The sequence below is a fragment of the Ovis aries genome, chromosome 24, assembly GCF_016772045.2.
Source record: "Ovis aries strain OAR_USU_Benz2616 breed Rambouillet chromosome 24, ARS-UI_Ramb_v3.0, whole genome shotgun sequence".
Taxonomy (NCBI): Eukaryota; Metazoa; Chordata; class Mammalia; order Artiodactyla; family Bovidae; genus Ovis; species Ovis aries.
The window spans coordinates 19,256,969-19,272,654 of NC_056077.1; the positions used below are offsets into that span (position 1 = coordinate 19,256,969).

A 15,686-nucleotide genomic window follows, 5' to 3' on the forward strand; every position below is an offset into this window, starting at 1 on the left:
AATGTGTTTGAATTTAAATGACTCTCAGATTTAAACAAGTAGATACACTTTATAGGTCAACACATATTACCCCCATGGTAACCACAAATCAAAAATCCATGATAGATATAATAATAAATTGAAAGGAACAGGGCATAAGGGTAAAAGAAAATTATTAGAACTGAAAAATAAATTAAGTAATGTTGTAGGATACGATTAATAAGCAGAAATCTGTTGTTTTTCTATGCATTAATAGTGAAAGAGAAAGCAAAGATCAATCTCCTTAAAATCATCAAAAAGAATAAAGTACCTAGGAATAAACTTAACCAAGGAGGTGAAAGACCTATACTGTGAAAACTATAAAACACTGTGGAAGGAAATTGAAGATGGTACAAATAAATGGAAAGATATCTCATGCCATGAATTGAAAGAATTAATATTAAAATGTCCATATTACCCAAAGCAATCTAATGTAAAAACCTTTCAAAATATTAAAAACAGAACTAGAAAAAATAATCTTAAAATGTATATAGAACAACAAAAGACCCTGAGCAGCCAAAACAATATTGAGAAAAAAAGAACAAAGCTGAAGTTATCTCAGTCCCTGACTTCAGACAATATTACAAAGCTACAGTAATCAAAACAGTATAGGACTGATATAGCAAAACAGATGCAAGATCAATGGAACAGAATAGACAGCCCAGAAATAAACATACTCACTTATGGTCAATTAATTCATGATATAGGAGATAAAAAGGGCTTCCCTTTTGACTCAGATGGTAAATAATCCACCGGCAATGTGGGAGACCTGGGTTGGGAAGATCTCCTGGAGGAGGACATGGCAACCCACTCCAGTATTCTTGCCTGGAGAATCCCCATGGACAGAGGAGCCAAGCACAGCACAGGAGATAAGAATAAACAACAGGGAAAAGATAATCTCTTCAATAAGTGGTGCTGGGAAAACTGGACAGCTACATGTAAAAGAAGCAAATCAGAACGCTTCCTAACACCATACACAAAGATAAACTCAAAATGGATTTAAAACTAAATAAAAGGCTTCCCTGGTGGCTCAGATGGTAAAGTATCTGCCTGCAAAGTGGGAGACCCAGGTTCGATCCCTGGGTTGGAAAGATCCTCTGGAGAAGGAAATGGCAACCCACTCCAGTACCCTTGCCTGGAAAATCCCATGGACAGAGGAGCCTGGTATGCTACAGTCCATGGGGTTGCAAAGAGTTGGACATGACTGAGCGACTTCACTCACTCACATGAGATTAGAAACCATAAAACTCCTAGAAGAAAACATAGGCAGAACATTCTTTGATATAAATCATAACAAATTTTTTTTTGATTCTTCTCCCAAGGCAAAGGAAACAAAAGCAAAACAAAACTAAACAAATGGGATCTAATTAAGTTTAAAAGCTTTTGCACAGAAAAGGAAATGATGAACAAAACAAAAAGACAACCTACTGAAATGGGAGAAATTATTTACAAATTGTATGACCAGTAAGAGGCTAATATCCATCTATAAACAGCTCATACAACTCCGTATTTAAAACAACGATCCAATCAAAAAATGTTCAGAAGACTTGAATAGACATTTTTCCTGAGTAGACATACAGATAGCTAACACACACTGAAAAGATGCCTAACATCACTAATTATTAGAGAAATGCAAATTGAAACCACAATGAGGTATCATGTCACACCTGTCAGAATGGTTATCATCAAAAAGACCACAAATAACAAATGTTGGAGAGGATGTAGAGAAAAGGGAACTCTCAAATACTGTTAGTGGGAATGTAAATTGGTGCAGGTACTATGGAAAACAGTATGGAGGCTTCTCAAAAACCTAAAAATTAATCCAACAATTCCACTCCTGGATACGTCTCTGGAAAAAAGCAAAAACAGTAATTCAAAAAGATATAGGCACCCCAATGTTCATGGACCATTACTTACAATAGCCAAGATATGGGAACAACCCAAGTGCCCATCAAGAGATGATCGGATTAAGAAGATATTGAATACAATGGAATATTACTGAGCTATAAGAAAGAATGAAATACTGCCATGTAGCAACATGGATGGACTTGGAGGACATTGCTTAGTGAAATAAATCTAACAGAGGAAGACAAGTACTATATGTTATCACTTATATGTGGAATCTAAACAATAAAACAAATGAATGAATATGACAAAACAGAAACAGACTCACAGATCTAGAGAACAAAGTAGTGGTTACCAGTGGGGAGATGGAAGGGAGAGTAGCAATATAAAGGCAGGGGATTATGCAGTACAAACTGCTATGATTAAAGTAAGTAAGCTGAAGAATATATTGTACAACATAGGGAATATAGTCAGTATTTTATAATAACTTTATATATTCTAGATAAATAGATTATATCTATAATCTAGGTAACCTAAAATAATCTATAACCTAATCTATAATCTATAATAATCTTGAGTCACTAGTTATACATTTAAAACTAATATAGTAAATCAATTATACATTTAAAAACTTGTTTGCTCCTTCTATGCTTATTACAATCTGGAACAGTGCTTGATTATCAGTTTTTAACATGAATTTAATGAATGTTGCCCTTTTCCCCAGTCATACACGAAGAGGGCAACTCGATCCATAAGCACATATTAATATTTTGAATATTCTTTTCCAAATATGGGAGGTGGGTCTGATAGAGCATGTTTTGTCATCTTTGGGATGAATCAGTCCTTCTAGCTAGTAAAATAATGCTCATAATTCTCCAAGCCAGGCTTCAGCAATATATGAACTGTGAACTTCCAGATGTTCAAGCTGGTTTTAGAAAAGGCAGAGGAACCAGAGATCAAATTGCCAACATCTGCTGGATCATGGAAAAAGCAAGAGAGTTCCAGAAAAACATCTATTTCTGCCGTATTGACTATGCCAAAGCCTTTGACTGTGTGGATCACAATAAACTGTGGAAAATTCTGAAAGAGATGGGAATGCAGACCACCTGGTATACCAGACCTGCCTCTTGAGAAACCTGCATGCAGATCAGGAAGCAACAGTTAGAACTGGACATGGAACAACAGACTGGTTCCAAATAGGAAAAGGAGTATGTCAAGGCTGTATATTGTCATCCTGCTTATTTAACTTCTAGGCAGAGTACATCATGAGAAACACTGGGCTGGAAGAAGCACAAGCTAGAATCAAGATTGCCGGGAGAAATATCAATAACCTCAGATATGCAGATGACACCACCCTTACGGCAGAAAGTGAAGAGGAACTAAAAAGCCTGTTGATGAACGTGAAAGAGGAGAGTGAAAAAGTTGGCTTAAAGCTCAACATTCAGAAAACTAAGATCATGGCATCTGGTCCCATCACTTCATGGGAAATAGATGGGGAAACAGTGTCAGATTTTATTTTTTTGGGCTCCAAAATCACTGCAGATGGTGACTGCAGCCATGAAATTAAAAGACGCTTACTCCTTGGAAGAAAATGACCAACCTAGAGAGCATATTCAAAAGCAGAGACATTACTTTGCCAACAAAGGTCCGTCTAGTCAAGGCTATGGTTTTTCCTATAGTCAGGTATGGATGTGAGAGTTGGACTGTGAAGAAAGCTGAGCGCTGAAGAATTGATGCTTTTGAACTGTGGTGTTGGAGAAGACTCTTGAGAGTCCCATGGACTGCAAGGAGATCCAACCAGTCCATTCTAAAGGAGATCAGTCCTGGGTGTTCTTTGGAAGGAATGATGCTAAAGCTGAAACTCCAGTACTTTGGCCACCTCATGCGAAGAGTTGACTCATTGGAAAAGACTCTGATGCTGGGAAGGATTGGGGGCAGGAGGAGAAGGGGGCGACCCAGGATGAGATGGCTGGATGGCATCACCGACTTGATGGACGTGAGTCTGTGTGAACTCCGGTAGTTGGTGATGGACAGGGAGGCCTGGAGTGCTGTAATTCATGGGATCGCAAAGAGTTGGACACGACTGAGCGACTGAAATGAACTGAACTGAACTGAAGTGCGTGAGTGATTGAGTGATTGAGTGTCTCCAGAGAAAGAGTGAGGGCGGGGGAAGCAACTTGCAGACTTGCAACCAGACAGAGGGCTGTCCTCAGTCTGCCCTGAAATGAAACAGGGCCTTTGTTCACCTTAGCACCCCTCATGATGACTAATAAATGAGTGAGCCCTGATCCCATCCCAGGAAGTACTCCTTTTGTCAATGTGTTAGAAAAAAGTCACTCTTTTTGATGATAAACACTTGCCAAGCTCCACTCATCAAAAAATATCTGCTCAGTGTTATGTGGCAGTCTGGATGGGAGGGGAGCTTGGGGTACAAAGGATGCATGTATATGTATGGCTTAATCACTTCACAGTTCACCTGAAACTATCATAATATTGATCAGCTAAACCTCACTACAAAATAAAAAGTTTAAAAAAAAAGTGTTGTACTTGAGATATTGTATTAGAGATACAACAAGTCAAACATGTCCTATTTCTAAAGCAAGCTTAGACGCCAAACAAATATTTCCAATAAAAGTTTTTGTTTGCATCCTACGAAATGATCTGCTTTGTTTAAATTTAAGGTATCCAAAACTAATTTGGGCTTCCCTGGTGGCTCAGACAGTAAAGAATCCGCCTGCAATGTGGGAGACCTGGGTTGGGAAGATCCCTTGGAGGAGGACATGACAACCCACTCCAGCATTCTTGTCTGGAAAATCCCCATGGACAAAGGAGCCTGGCGGGCTATAGTCAGGGGTCTCAAAGAGTCGGACACAACTGAGCGACTAAGTACAAAATTAATTTATTTGTGCTTTTGCTCTATTCCAATATACTGGCTAAATTCTTTGAGTTATTTTGTGTTAATTTTTGTGTTAACTTTACAGAAAGTTAACTTCAATTTTAAAATAAGAAAGGTGGATGATGCATCCTGTGGCCAACATCAAATGATCGAAGAAGAGAACTGATTTTTGAGACCTGACCCTGCTTTGCATATTTCAGTAGTTCTCAATCTTGGCTGTACCTTAGAATCACCTGGGAGCTTTAAGAAAAATACTAATGCACAGGCCACACCCTAGGCTAAAGGAATAAGAATCTCTAGGAACGGGGGCAGGGGCTTTAGCATTCTTTAAGTTCCCAGGTATACCAGGGTACAGCCAGAGTGGAAAAGCACTGGCTAGCTCATCTTTACTCAGACTAACTTATTACACCTCAGATGCTTCCCTAGAGGAGTCTCCTGTAACATCCTCTCCCTATTTGTCTGTTTCTGATCACCTCTGCATTTCTTCATGTGGTTTTTGTCCTGAAACCAGCCAAGAGGGAATGCTATTCAGTGGGAAGCAGAAGCCAGAGTCTCCCAAAGGAGGGATCAGGAATTTCTAACATTTCAGAAGCAATGGAGGAATAGCAGGACTGTTTGAAGGATACAAGGATTCAAAAGACAAGAAATATCACAGGAGATGGTTTTTAAAGTCCTTGTTCAGTTTTAAGATTCTTCAAGTACTCTTGCCTTGAAAATCCCATGGATGGAGGAGCTTGGTGCAGGCTACCATCCATGGCATCGCAAAGAGTCGGGCATGACTGAGCAACTTCATTTTCACTTTTTCTTTCAGTTTTAAGACACTGATTTTATTTTATTTTTATTTTTTTAGTCATGATTGATTTTTTTTTTTTCCTTTTTAATCTTTTTTTTTTTTTTTGGTTTTGCCATACATTGACATGAATCCACCACGGGTGTATATGCGTTCCCAAACATGAACCCCCTCCCACCTCCCTCCCCATAACATCTCTCTGGGTCATCACTGTTCACCAGTCCCAAGCATGCTGTATCCTGCGTCAGACATAGACTGGCGATTCGATTCTTACATGATAGTATACATGTTACAATGCCATTCTCCCAAATCATCCCACCCTCTCCCTCTCCCTCTGAGTCCAAAATAAGACACTGATTTTAGTGCAAGATTCTACATCTAATTTAAATTTTAAGAATGAATTTTCACTTATTCATGCTTCTAGGCTCTATTATATAAACTTTCCTCTCTCTCTCCCCTATTCCTTTTCTCCCGTCTTCTGAGTTTCTGTATCCTGGTCTTCCTCAGGCCTGTAAGTTTCGCTCTCTGCCTCCTTTATCCCTGTCTTTCTTCCTCTAATCCTTCACCAGTGGCTCACGCTCCACCTCACCTCCTACCACCATCTGTGTGTGTGTGTCTTTGTTTCCCTGTCTCTATTTCTCTTCTTTCTGGTCTATTTTCTTCCCACCCACTCTCGATTTTTGTATGTCTCTGTATCTCTGGGGTGGGTGGGGGGGAGGTGGGAGGGTGGGTGTGTGTGTGTTTCTGCTCTGTCTCCATTGTTCACTTTCAGCTTTTCTGTGTCTTAGCTTATTTCTGCTTTTCTCTCTTGCCAATATCTTTCTCTGTCATCTGTATCTGACACTGTAAGAGTCTCTCACTCTCCCATTCACCCCTGCCTGTGTTTGCCTTTCTTCCTCCAGATTTCTTTTCATCCCAACCTCTTTCTCTCTCTGTTTACGATCTCTTCATGCCTACGTGCATGCATGTAGGTTCCAGGTCTCTATTTCTTGCTCAGTCTCACTATCTTTCTCTCCATTTCTCTGTGTCTGTCTCGGTCTCCTTTTCCCTCTGGTTATGTCTTTCAGTGTCTCTCTCTCTCTCTTTTTCTCAGTTTCTCCTTTATCTTTCTCTCCCAAGCTCTTTTTGTTTCTCCCCCTCCCTCTCACCCACATATTACTCTGTGTGCTTGCTCCCTATCAGTCCTCTTGTCTGCATGACCTTCATTTTTGTAACAATCGGTGGGGGCCTTGACTGAGTTTGGCTTCACCTAAAGATGCCTGCATTTTCCTTACTGACTGAGAGGAGAGAGCATGGTGAAGAAACACAAGTGAGTACACCCATATCCTGGGGCCTATCTTATTTCCCCTAAGACACCATGATACGGCCCGCAGGCCTGGGACAGGATGAGTGGGGATGCTGGCACCCTTCCTGTCAGGAAAGGGCAGCCTGTGTATGCCTCTGGGTTGGGAAGGGTGCTGGAAGGGGTTACCGCTGCCACTGGGGTCCGGCTTCCTCTCTGGTCTCAGCCCTTTCATCACACAGATGCTCTCCATGACCAGCTTAACAGGACCAGGTGGGTTCTGCATGGCCTTCACCAGTGAGATATCTGCCGGGTTCAGTGTGTCCAGTGCAGCGAGCGCAGCCTCGAGCGCCGGCATTGCCTCTGCCAGGTCCCCTTCGCATTCATTCTGTAGGCAGCACAGGGACAGAAAGGGTGAGTGCCCGGCGCCCGGCATACTGAGGGTGAAGCAGGGAAGAGGTGCTTCCTGCCCCAGTGTCCTCCCAGGACAGTGTCTTCTCCTGGAGGTTTGCATGCAAGGATGGCTCTGAAAGGCAGCAGGGAAGCATGCATGCATTTAGGAGCTGTGGTTTGGATGCCTGAGACTTTTGACAATTTACCTGGTCTATGCTGCTGCTGCTGCTAAGTTGCTCCAGTCGTGTCCAACTCTGTGCGACCCCATAGACGGAAGCCCACCAGGCTCCCCCGTTGCTGGGATTCTCCAGGCAAGAACACTGGAGTGGGTTGCCATTTCCTTCTCCAATGCAGGAAAGTGAAAAGTGAAAGTGAAGTCGCTCAGTCATGCCCGACTCTTAGCGACCCCATGGACTATAGCTTACCAGGCTCCTTCGTCCATGGGATTTCCCAGGCAAGAGTACTGGAGTGGGTTGCCATTGCCTTCTCCAAACCTGGTCTATAATCTTTTACAAAATCAAGCTTTTGGTTTTTAACTAATTCCCAGGGGATATATGCCATGAGTGACTTCATACCAACTGATCAATGATGGGTTGAGAGATGAAGTGAAAAATGAAGCCTCTCTGTGAGTGACAGATGAGAAGGGGATTACGGCAAGTTTGGGGAGGAATAAGGCATGAGGGGTGGGAGACTGTCAGAGATAGGGTGAGAGTCTAGAATGCACTATAGCTCAGAAATGGGATAGGGTGAACCTGGGGACAGGGTGATGCTTAAGGCCAGAGTTTAAGGATGAGGAATGGGGATAAAGACTAGAGCTGGGTAGTGAGTCCTGGGAAAAAGAGAACGGAATATGTTTTGTCCATTATTTCTTTGTTTAAAAACAAAACTAATACAATGGAATATTATTCAGCCATAAAAAGAAATGAAGTAATGATTCATGCAACAACATGGATAAACCTTGAGAACATTATGCTAAGTGAAACCAGCCAGATAGACACAAAATGGCACCTGCTTTATGATTCCATTTATATAAAATGTGCATAAAAGGAAAATCCATATAGGCAGAAAGTAGGTTAGTGGTTGACAGGGCTGGGTAGAAGAAATGGTTAGTGACTACTAATGAATATAGGTTTCTTTTTTGGGTGATGAAGATGTTCTAGAGTTACATAGTGGTTATGACTGTATAACTTTGTGAATATACTAAAAAAACCCTCTGAATTGCATGATTTTAAAAGGTGACTATTAGTGGTATGTGAATTATATCTCAATTTTTTTAAAAAAAGGAAATCTCAACATTATAAAATTCTGTATAGATTACAGTTGGCCCTCTGTAACTGCGGATTTGGGACCACAGATCCAGAAGGCAGGGGGCTTGAGCATCTGAGCATTTTGGTATCTGTGGGGCCAGAGGAGGGGATAGGATGGGGAAGGTTGGACCCAATCTCCTGTAAATACAACTGTATTTAGGAGTCCAATTCTTTTCCTTCAACAATAACAACAACAACAAAACAGTGAGGTCTTGGGAGAAAAAAATGAGTTAACCAAGGCCACAAAACTGGTTAGTCACTGAGCCAAGTTCCAACTTTGGGCCCCTGGCTCCCCACTCAGTGAATTTTCTGGTAGTCTCCCAGCCCAGGGAGTGATAACACAGTCATGATTGAAGTGAAATTTCACAAGAGCATGTCAAAAGCTGCATGTGTCAAAATCTATGTCCTGCAGGTTTATTTTGATAAGCAAACAAAATAAAGGAGGTTCCACCTTCTTACATGTATGTGTGTATTGGAGCTTCAGCTTCAGCATTAGTTCTTACAATGAAGATTTGGGGTTGATTTCCTTTAGGATTGGTTGGTTTGCTCTTCTTGCTGTCCAAGGGACTTTCAGGAGTCATCTCCAGCACTACAATTTGAAGCATCAATTCTTTGGCACTCAGCCTTCTTTATGACCCACTGTCACATTATGCCTCCCAATGTTGTGATGGCTGTGCTTCTTTCCTAAGGGGTAAGGCCTGGGTTCCAGCAAGGTTGTTCATCAAATGACTCAAAAGGCCTCTTTTGTTGTTCAGTCACTAAGTTGTGTTCAACTCTTTGCAACCCCATGAACTGCAGCATGCCAGTTTCCCCCGTCCTTCACTATATTCTGGAGTTCGCTCAAATTCATGCCCATTGAGTCGAGGATGCTATCTAACCATCTCATCCTCTGCTGTCCCCTTGTCCTTCTGCATTCAGTCTTTCCCAGCATGAGGATCTTTTCCTATGAATCGGCTCTTCACATCAGGTGGTCAAAGTATTGGAGCTTCAGCTTCAGCATCAGTCCTTCCAATGAATATTCAGGGTTGATTTCCTTTAGGACTGACTGGTTTGATCTCCCTGCTGTCCAAAGGGATCTCCAGGGTCTTCTCCAGCACCTCAATTCAAAAGCATCAGTTCTTTGGTACTCAGCCTTCTTTATGGTCCAACTCTCATATCCATACATGACTACTGGAAAAGTCATAGCTTTGACTACATGGACCTTTGTTGGCAAAGTGATGTCTCTGCTTTATAATATGCTATCTAGGTTTGCCATAGCTTTCCTTCCAAGGAGCAAGCATCTTTTAATTTCATGGCTGCAGTCATCATCTGCAGTGATTTTAGGGCCCCCCCAAAATAAAATCTGTCACTGCTTCCCCTTTTCCCCCTTCTATTTGCATTGAAGTGATTGGACCAGATGCCATGATCTTAGTTTTTTGTTTTAATGTTGAGTTTAAAGCCAGCATTTTTTTTAACTTTAAACTTTTGATTTTGTATTGATGTATAGCCAATTAGGTTTCCCTGGTAGCTCAGATGGTAAAGAATCTGCTTGCAATGTGGGAGACCCAGGTTCAATCCTTGGGTTGAGAAGATCCCCTGGAGAAGGGAATGGCAACCCACTCCAGTATCAAACCAGTTAATCCTAAAGGAAATCAACCCTCAATATGGTTGGAAGGACTGATGCTGAAGCTGAATCTCCAATACTTTGGCTACCTGATGTGAAGAGCCAACTCAGTGGAAAAGATCTTGATGCTGGGAAAGATTGAGGGCAGGAAGAGAAGCAGGTGACAGAGGATGAGATGGTTGGATGGCATCCTCGACTCAATGGGCATGACTTTGAGCAAACTCCAGAAGATACTGAAGAACAGTGAAGGCTGGCGTGCTGCAGTCCATGGGGTTGGAAAGAGTTGGACACAACTTAGTCACTGAGCAACAACAACTCTTCATTAAAGTTAAATAAGCAAGGTAACAATATATAGCCTTGACATACTCCTTTCCCAATTTTGAACCAGTCTGTTGTTCCATGTAAAGTTCTAACTGTTGGTTCTTGACCTGCACACAGGTTTCTCAGGAGACAGATAAAGTGGCCTGGTATTCCCATCTCTTTCAGAATTTTCCACAGTTTGTTGTGATCCACACAAAGGCTTTAGTGTAGTCAATGAAGCAGAAGCAGATGTTTTTCTGGAATTCCCTTGCTTTCTTTGTGGTCCAGTGGATGTTGGCAATTTGATCTCTGGTTCCTCTGTTTTTTCTAAACTCAGCTTGTACCTCTGGAAGTTCTTAGTTCACATACTGCTGAAACATAGCTTGAAGGATTTTGAGTATAAGCTTACTAGTATGTGAAATGAACACAATTGTATGGTAGTTTGAACATTTTTTGGCATTCCCCTTCTTTGAGATTAGAATGAAAACTGACTTTTTCCTGTTCTGTGGCCACTGTTGAACTTTCCAAATTTGCTGACATACTGACAGCCACATTTTACAGCATTATCTTTTAAGGTTTGAAATAGCTCAGCTGGAATTCCATCACCTCCATTGGCTTTGCTCGTAGTAATGCTTGCTAAGGCCTACTTGACTTCACACTCCAAGATGTCCAGCTCTCAGTGAGTTTCCACACTATCATGGTTTTCCAGGTCATTAAAATTTTTTTTTAAAAAAATAGTTCTTCTGTGTATTCTTGTCACTTCTCCTTAATCTCTTTTCTTTCTGTTAGCTCCTTACTGTTTCTGTCCTTCATCATGCCCATCCTTGCAAGATATATTCCCCTGCTATCTCCAATTTTCTTGAAGAGATCTCTAGTCTTTTCCATTCAGTTGTTTTCCTCTGTTTCTTCGCATTGTTCATTTCAGAAGGTCATCTTTTCTCTCCTTGCTATTCTCTGGAACTCTGCATTGAGTTGTGTATATCTTTGCACTTCTCCCTTGCCTTTCACTTCTCTTCTTTCCTCAGCTATTTTTACAACATCTCAGATCTCAGACAACCACTTTGCTTTCTAGCATTTCTTTTTCTTTGGGATGGTTTTTGTCACTGCCTTCAGTACAATGTTATGAACCTCTGTCCATAGTTCTTCAGGCACTCTGTCTAACAGATCTAATTCCTTGAATCTAGTTGTCACCTTTACTGTATAATCATAAGGGATTTGATTTAGGTCATACCTGAATGCCCTAATGGTTTTCCCCACTTTCCTCAATTTAAGGCTGAATTTGCAATAAGGAGCTTGTTATCTAAGCCACAGTCAGCTCCAGGTCTTCTTTTTGCTGACTGTATAGAGCTTTTCCATCTTCAGCTGCAAAAATTATACTCAAGCTGATTTCGGTATTGACCATCAGGTGATGTCCATGTATAGAGTCGTCTGTTATGTTGTTGGAAGATGTTTGCTATGTCCAATGTGTTCTCTTGGCAAAACTGTTAGCATTTGCCCTGCTTCGTTTTGTACTCCAAAGCCAAAGTTGTCTGTTACTCCAATATCTCTTGACTTCTTACTTCCTCTGTGATGAAAAGGACATGCTTTTGGTGTTAGTTTATAGAAGGTCTTATAGACTGTGTGCATCACAATAAACTGTGGAAAATTCTGAAAGAGATGGGAATACCAGATCACCTGACCTGCCTCTTGAGAAACCTGTATGCAGGTCAGGAAGCAACAGTTAGAACTGGACATGGAACAACAGACTGGTTCCAAATAGGAAAAGGAGTACATCAAGGCTGTATATTGTCACTCTGCTTATTTAACTTATACATAGAGTACATCATTAGAAACGCTGGGCTGGAAGAAGCACAAGCTAGAATCAAAACTGCTGGGAGAAATATCAATAACCTCAGATATGCAGATGACACCACCTTTATGGCAGAAAGTGAAGAACAACTAAAGAGCCTCTTGATGAAAGTGAAAGAGGAGAGTGAAAAAGTTGGCTTAAAGCTCAACGTTCAGAAAACTAAGATTGTGGCATCTGGTCCCATCACTTCATGGGAAATAGATGGGAAACAGTGGAAACAGAGACTGACTTTATTTTGGGGTCTCTAAAATCCCTGTAGATGATGATTGTAGCCATGAAATTAAAAGACACTTACTCCTTGGAAGGAAAGTTATGACCAACCTAGATAGCATATTCAAAAGCAGAGACATTACTTTGCCAACAAAGGTCAGTCTAGTCAACGCTATGGTTTTTCCAATAGTCATGTATGGATATGAGAGTTGGACTATAAAGAAAGCTGAGCGCAGAAGAATTAATGCTTTTGAACTGTGGTGTTGGAGAAGACTCTTGAGAATCCCTTGGACAGCAAGGAGATTCAACCAGTCCATCCTAAAGGAGCTCAGTCCTGGGTGTTCATTGGAAGGACTGATGTTGAAGCTGAAACTCCAATACTTTGGCCACCTGATGTGAAGAGCTGACTCATTTGAAAAGACCCTGATGCTGGAAAGGATTGAGGGAGGGAGGAGAAGGGGACGACAGAGGATGAGATGGTTGGATAGCATCATCAGCTTGATGGACATGGGTTTGGGTGGACTCTGGGAGTTGGTGATGGACAGGGAGGCCTGGCGAGCTACGGTTCATGGGGTCGCAAAGAGTCAGACACAACTGAGCAACTGAATTGAACTAGAAGGTCTTGTAGGTCTTCAGAGAACTATTTGACTTCAGTTTCTTTAGCACTAATGACTGGGGCATAGACTTGGATTATTGTGATGCTGAACGGTTTGCCTTGGAAATAAACTGAGATCATCCTGTCTTTTTTGAGATTACACTCAAGTACTACATTTTGGACTCTTGCTGACTGTGAGGGTTACTTCATTTCTTCTAAGGGATTCTTGCCCACAGTAGTTGATATAATGGTTACCTAAATTAAATTCACCCATTTCTATCCATTATAGTTGACTGATTCCTAAAATGTAAATGTTCACTTTTGCCATCTCCTGCTTGACTGTGTCCAATTTATCTTGATTCTAACATTCCAGGTTTCTATGCAATATTGCTCTTTACAGCACTGGACTTAACTGTCACCACCAGACACATCCACAACTGAGTGTCATTTCCACTTTGGCCCAGCATCTTCTTTCCTCCTGAAGCAATTTCCCTGCTCTTTCCTGGTAGCATATTGGATACCTTCTGACCTGGGGGGCTCGTCTTCTGGTGTTATATCTTATTGCCTTTTCATACTGTTCATGGGGTTTTCTTGGCAGGAATACTGGAGTGATTTGCCATTTCCTCCTCCAGTGGCCTATGTTTTGTCAGAACTCTTCACTATGTATGACCTGTCTGTCTTGCATAGCATGGCTCGTATCTTCATTGCTTTACACAGCAAGCTCGTTTGCCACAACAAGGCTGCGATCCATGAAGGTGCAAAAGGCTTCTAGTTGTAACATTATCTTTAACAGTGATTCTCAATCTTGACTGCACATCAGAGTCACTGAGGAGCATTTAGAGCATCCACATTATCAAGTTCCACACCCAGAGGTTCTGATTCATTCAGTCTGGTGTGAGCTAGAGGGGTCTGGGAATCTGCATTTTTAAAACGCCAAAGGTGATTCTGGCACACAGCTCTGTTGAAAGACTCAAACTGATACTCTGGAAACACTGAGAACAAGGCAGGAAATAATAGACTTCAATGCCCAATAGGGGAATGGCTACTTGATGGGTGAAGCACCTACTTAAAATGGTTATTAAAATGATTATATGACATTTTGGAAAAACATTTGTGATAAGCTGTTAAGGAAACAAAACCATAAAACAAGCCACAATTATGCCATGGTTGCAATAATAAACCTATCCACGTGTACAGACAGGAACTAGAGGAAAGCCTGGAAAAGTGGAAAAGTGTTAAAGCTGAGCTCTTAAAAGTCATTTTGTATGTGTTATTACTGTTACATCATTTGCTTCCATGATAAGAAATTATAATTAAAAATGACCCCTGTAGCTTAGCAGTGCACAGAGCAAGCAGGGCTGTTCAAGGCTAATGAATCACAGTGCTTACTGACAAAATGTAATCAACTCTGCAGTACTTCTGGCATTAGTTATGATTCTCATTATGGGGGAAAGAAATGGCACATTAGCTTAAAAAGAATGGACCAATTTAAGCAATCCATTTTACTTGGGAGCAAAGTGTTTGAGGACTGACTTTTCTTGCCAGTCTCCTGATCCTCCTAGTGAGAATCCCATTCCATTGCAGAACCTCTGAACTTCATTAAGTACCACACTGGGTGCTCTCCCAGGTTCCCTCATTTCTAGGTGTGTGAAGAGTTTAAAGAAAATCAGCCATCCTTGTGTGGAAAAGGGCTGTAGCCATGAGAGGTTCAGGAGGGGTTTCTGGTCCTTACAAAAAAAGCCTTAGAGCAAGCGCAGGTTTTCTTCTCCTCCTTGGAGAGTTTCTTCCACTTCCTGACTCACCTCCAGGATGTCGCTCCCAGTACTTGGGGATGGCATGGCAGAACACTAGACCTCATCCTTCACACCAAAACCCTAGGTGGCAGCAGTTTATTGCCCAGGAATGGGTGTGGTGGGCCATCTCCTTATAAACCTGATGTCACCTCTTGCCTCCCTCCTGTTCCAGCAAGTCACTGTTTTCCCCTGACATTGTACAACAGAACCCTATATGTGAGAATACTTGCACATGGTGAGAGACTGGTCTTCATAAAACAGGCAAGTCCACTTGGCACAGGGTCAAGAATGACAATTTTGGAGGATAGTAAACATGGGCTGTTAAGCTCTGATTGTGTGCTGGACACATGCCATAAGCTTTACATGTTTTTCTCTCAGGATCTCCATTTCATAGGTTAGGAAACTGGTTAGGAATGGACAGAGCAAAGTTGAGCCCTGACATGCCTGATTCTTCTATAGAACCATGGAAGAGTTGCAAATTCACATGCTCTAGGGGCCAGCCACCGGGCTTCCCTGGTGGCTCGACAGTAAAGAATCCATCTGCAATTAAGGAGACCTGGGCTCGATCCCTGGGTTGGGAAGATCCCCTGGAGGAGGACATGGCAACCCACTCCAGTATTCTTGCCTGGAGAATCCGCATGGACAGATGAGCCTGGTGGGCTATAGTTCATGGGGTTGAAAAGAGTTGGACATGACTGGGCGACTAAGCACTCAGCACAGGGGCTGATATGAGTGTGGCAGGTAAGCTGACTGGGAGTTTGATGAGCTGGAACACACAAAGGACAGCATCTATTTAATGCTGCCA

At 41.8% G+C, this 15,686-nt stretch overlaps 1 protein-coding gene across 4 annotated transcripts in view; it reads right to left on the minus strand.

Moving 5' to 3' along the window:
* DNAH3 (dynein axonemal heavy chain 3) overlaps positions 1–15,686 on the minus strand; it is a 232,424-nt gene that overhangs the window by 37,306 nt on the left and 179,432 nt on the right. For all 4 annotated transcript variants that reach the window (XM_042240494.2, XM_015104112.4, XM_060405790.1 and 1 more), the window contains one exon: positions 7,021–7,219. In XM_042240494.2, coding sequence (XP_042096428.1) covers positions 7,021–7,219 — 199 coding nt within the window. The remainder of the gene's footprint in view (positions 1–7,020; positions 7,220–15,686) is intronic.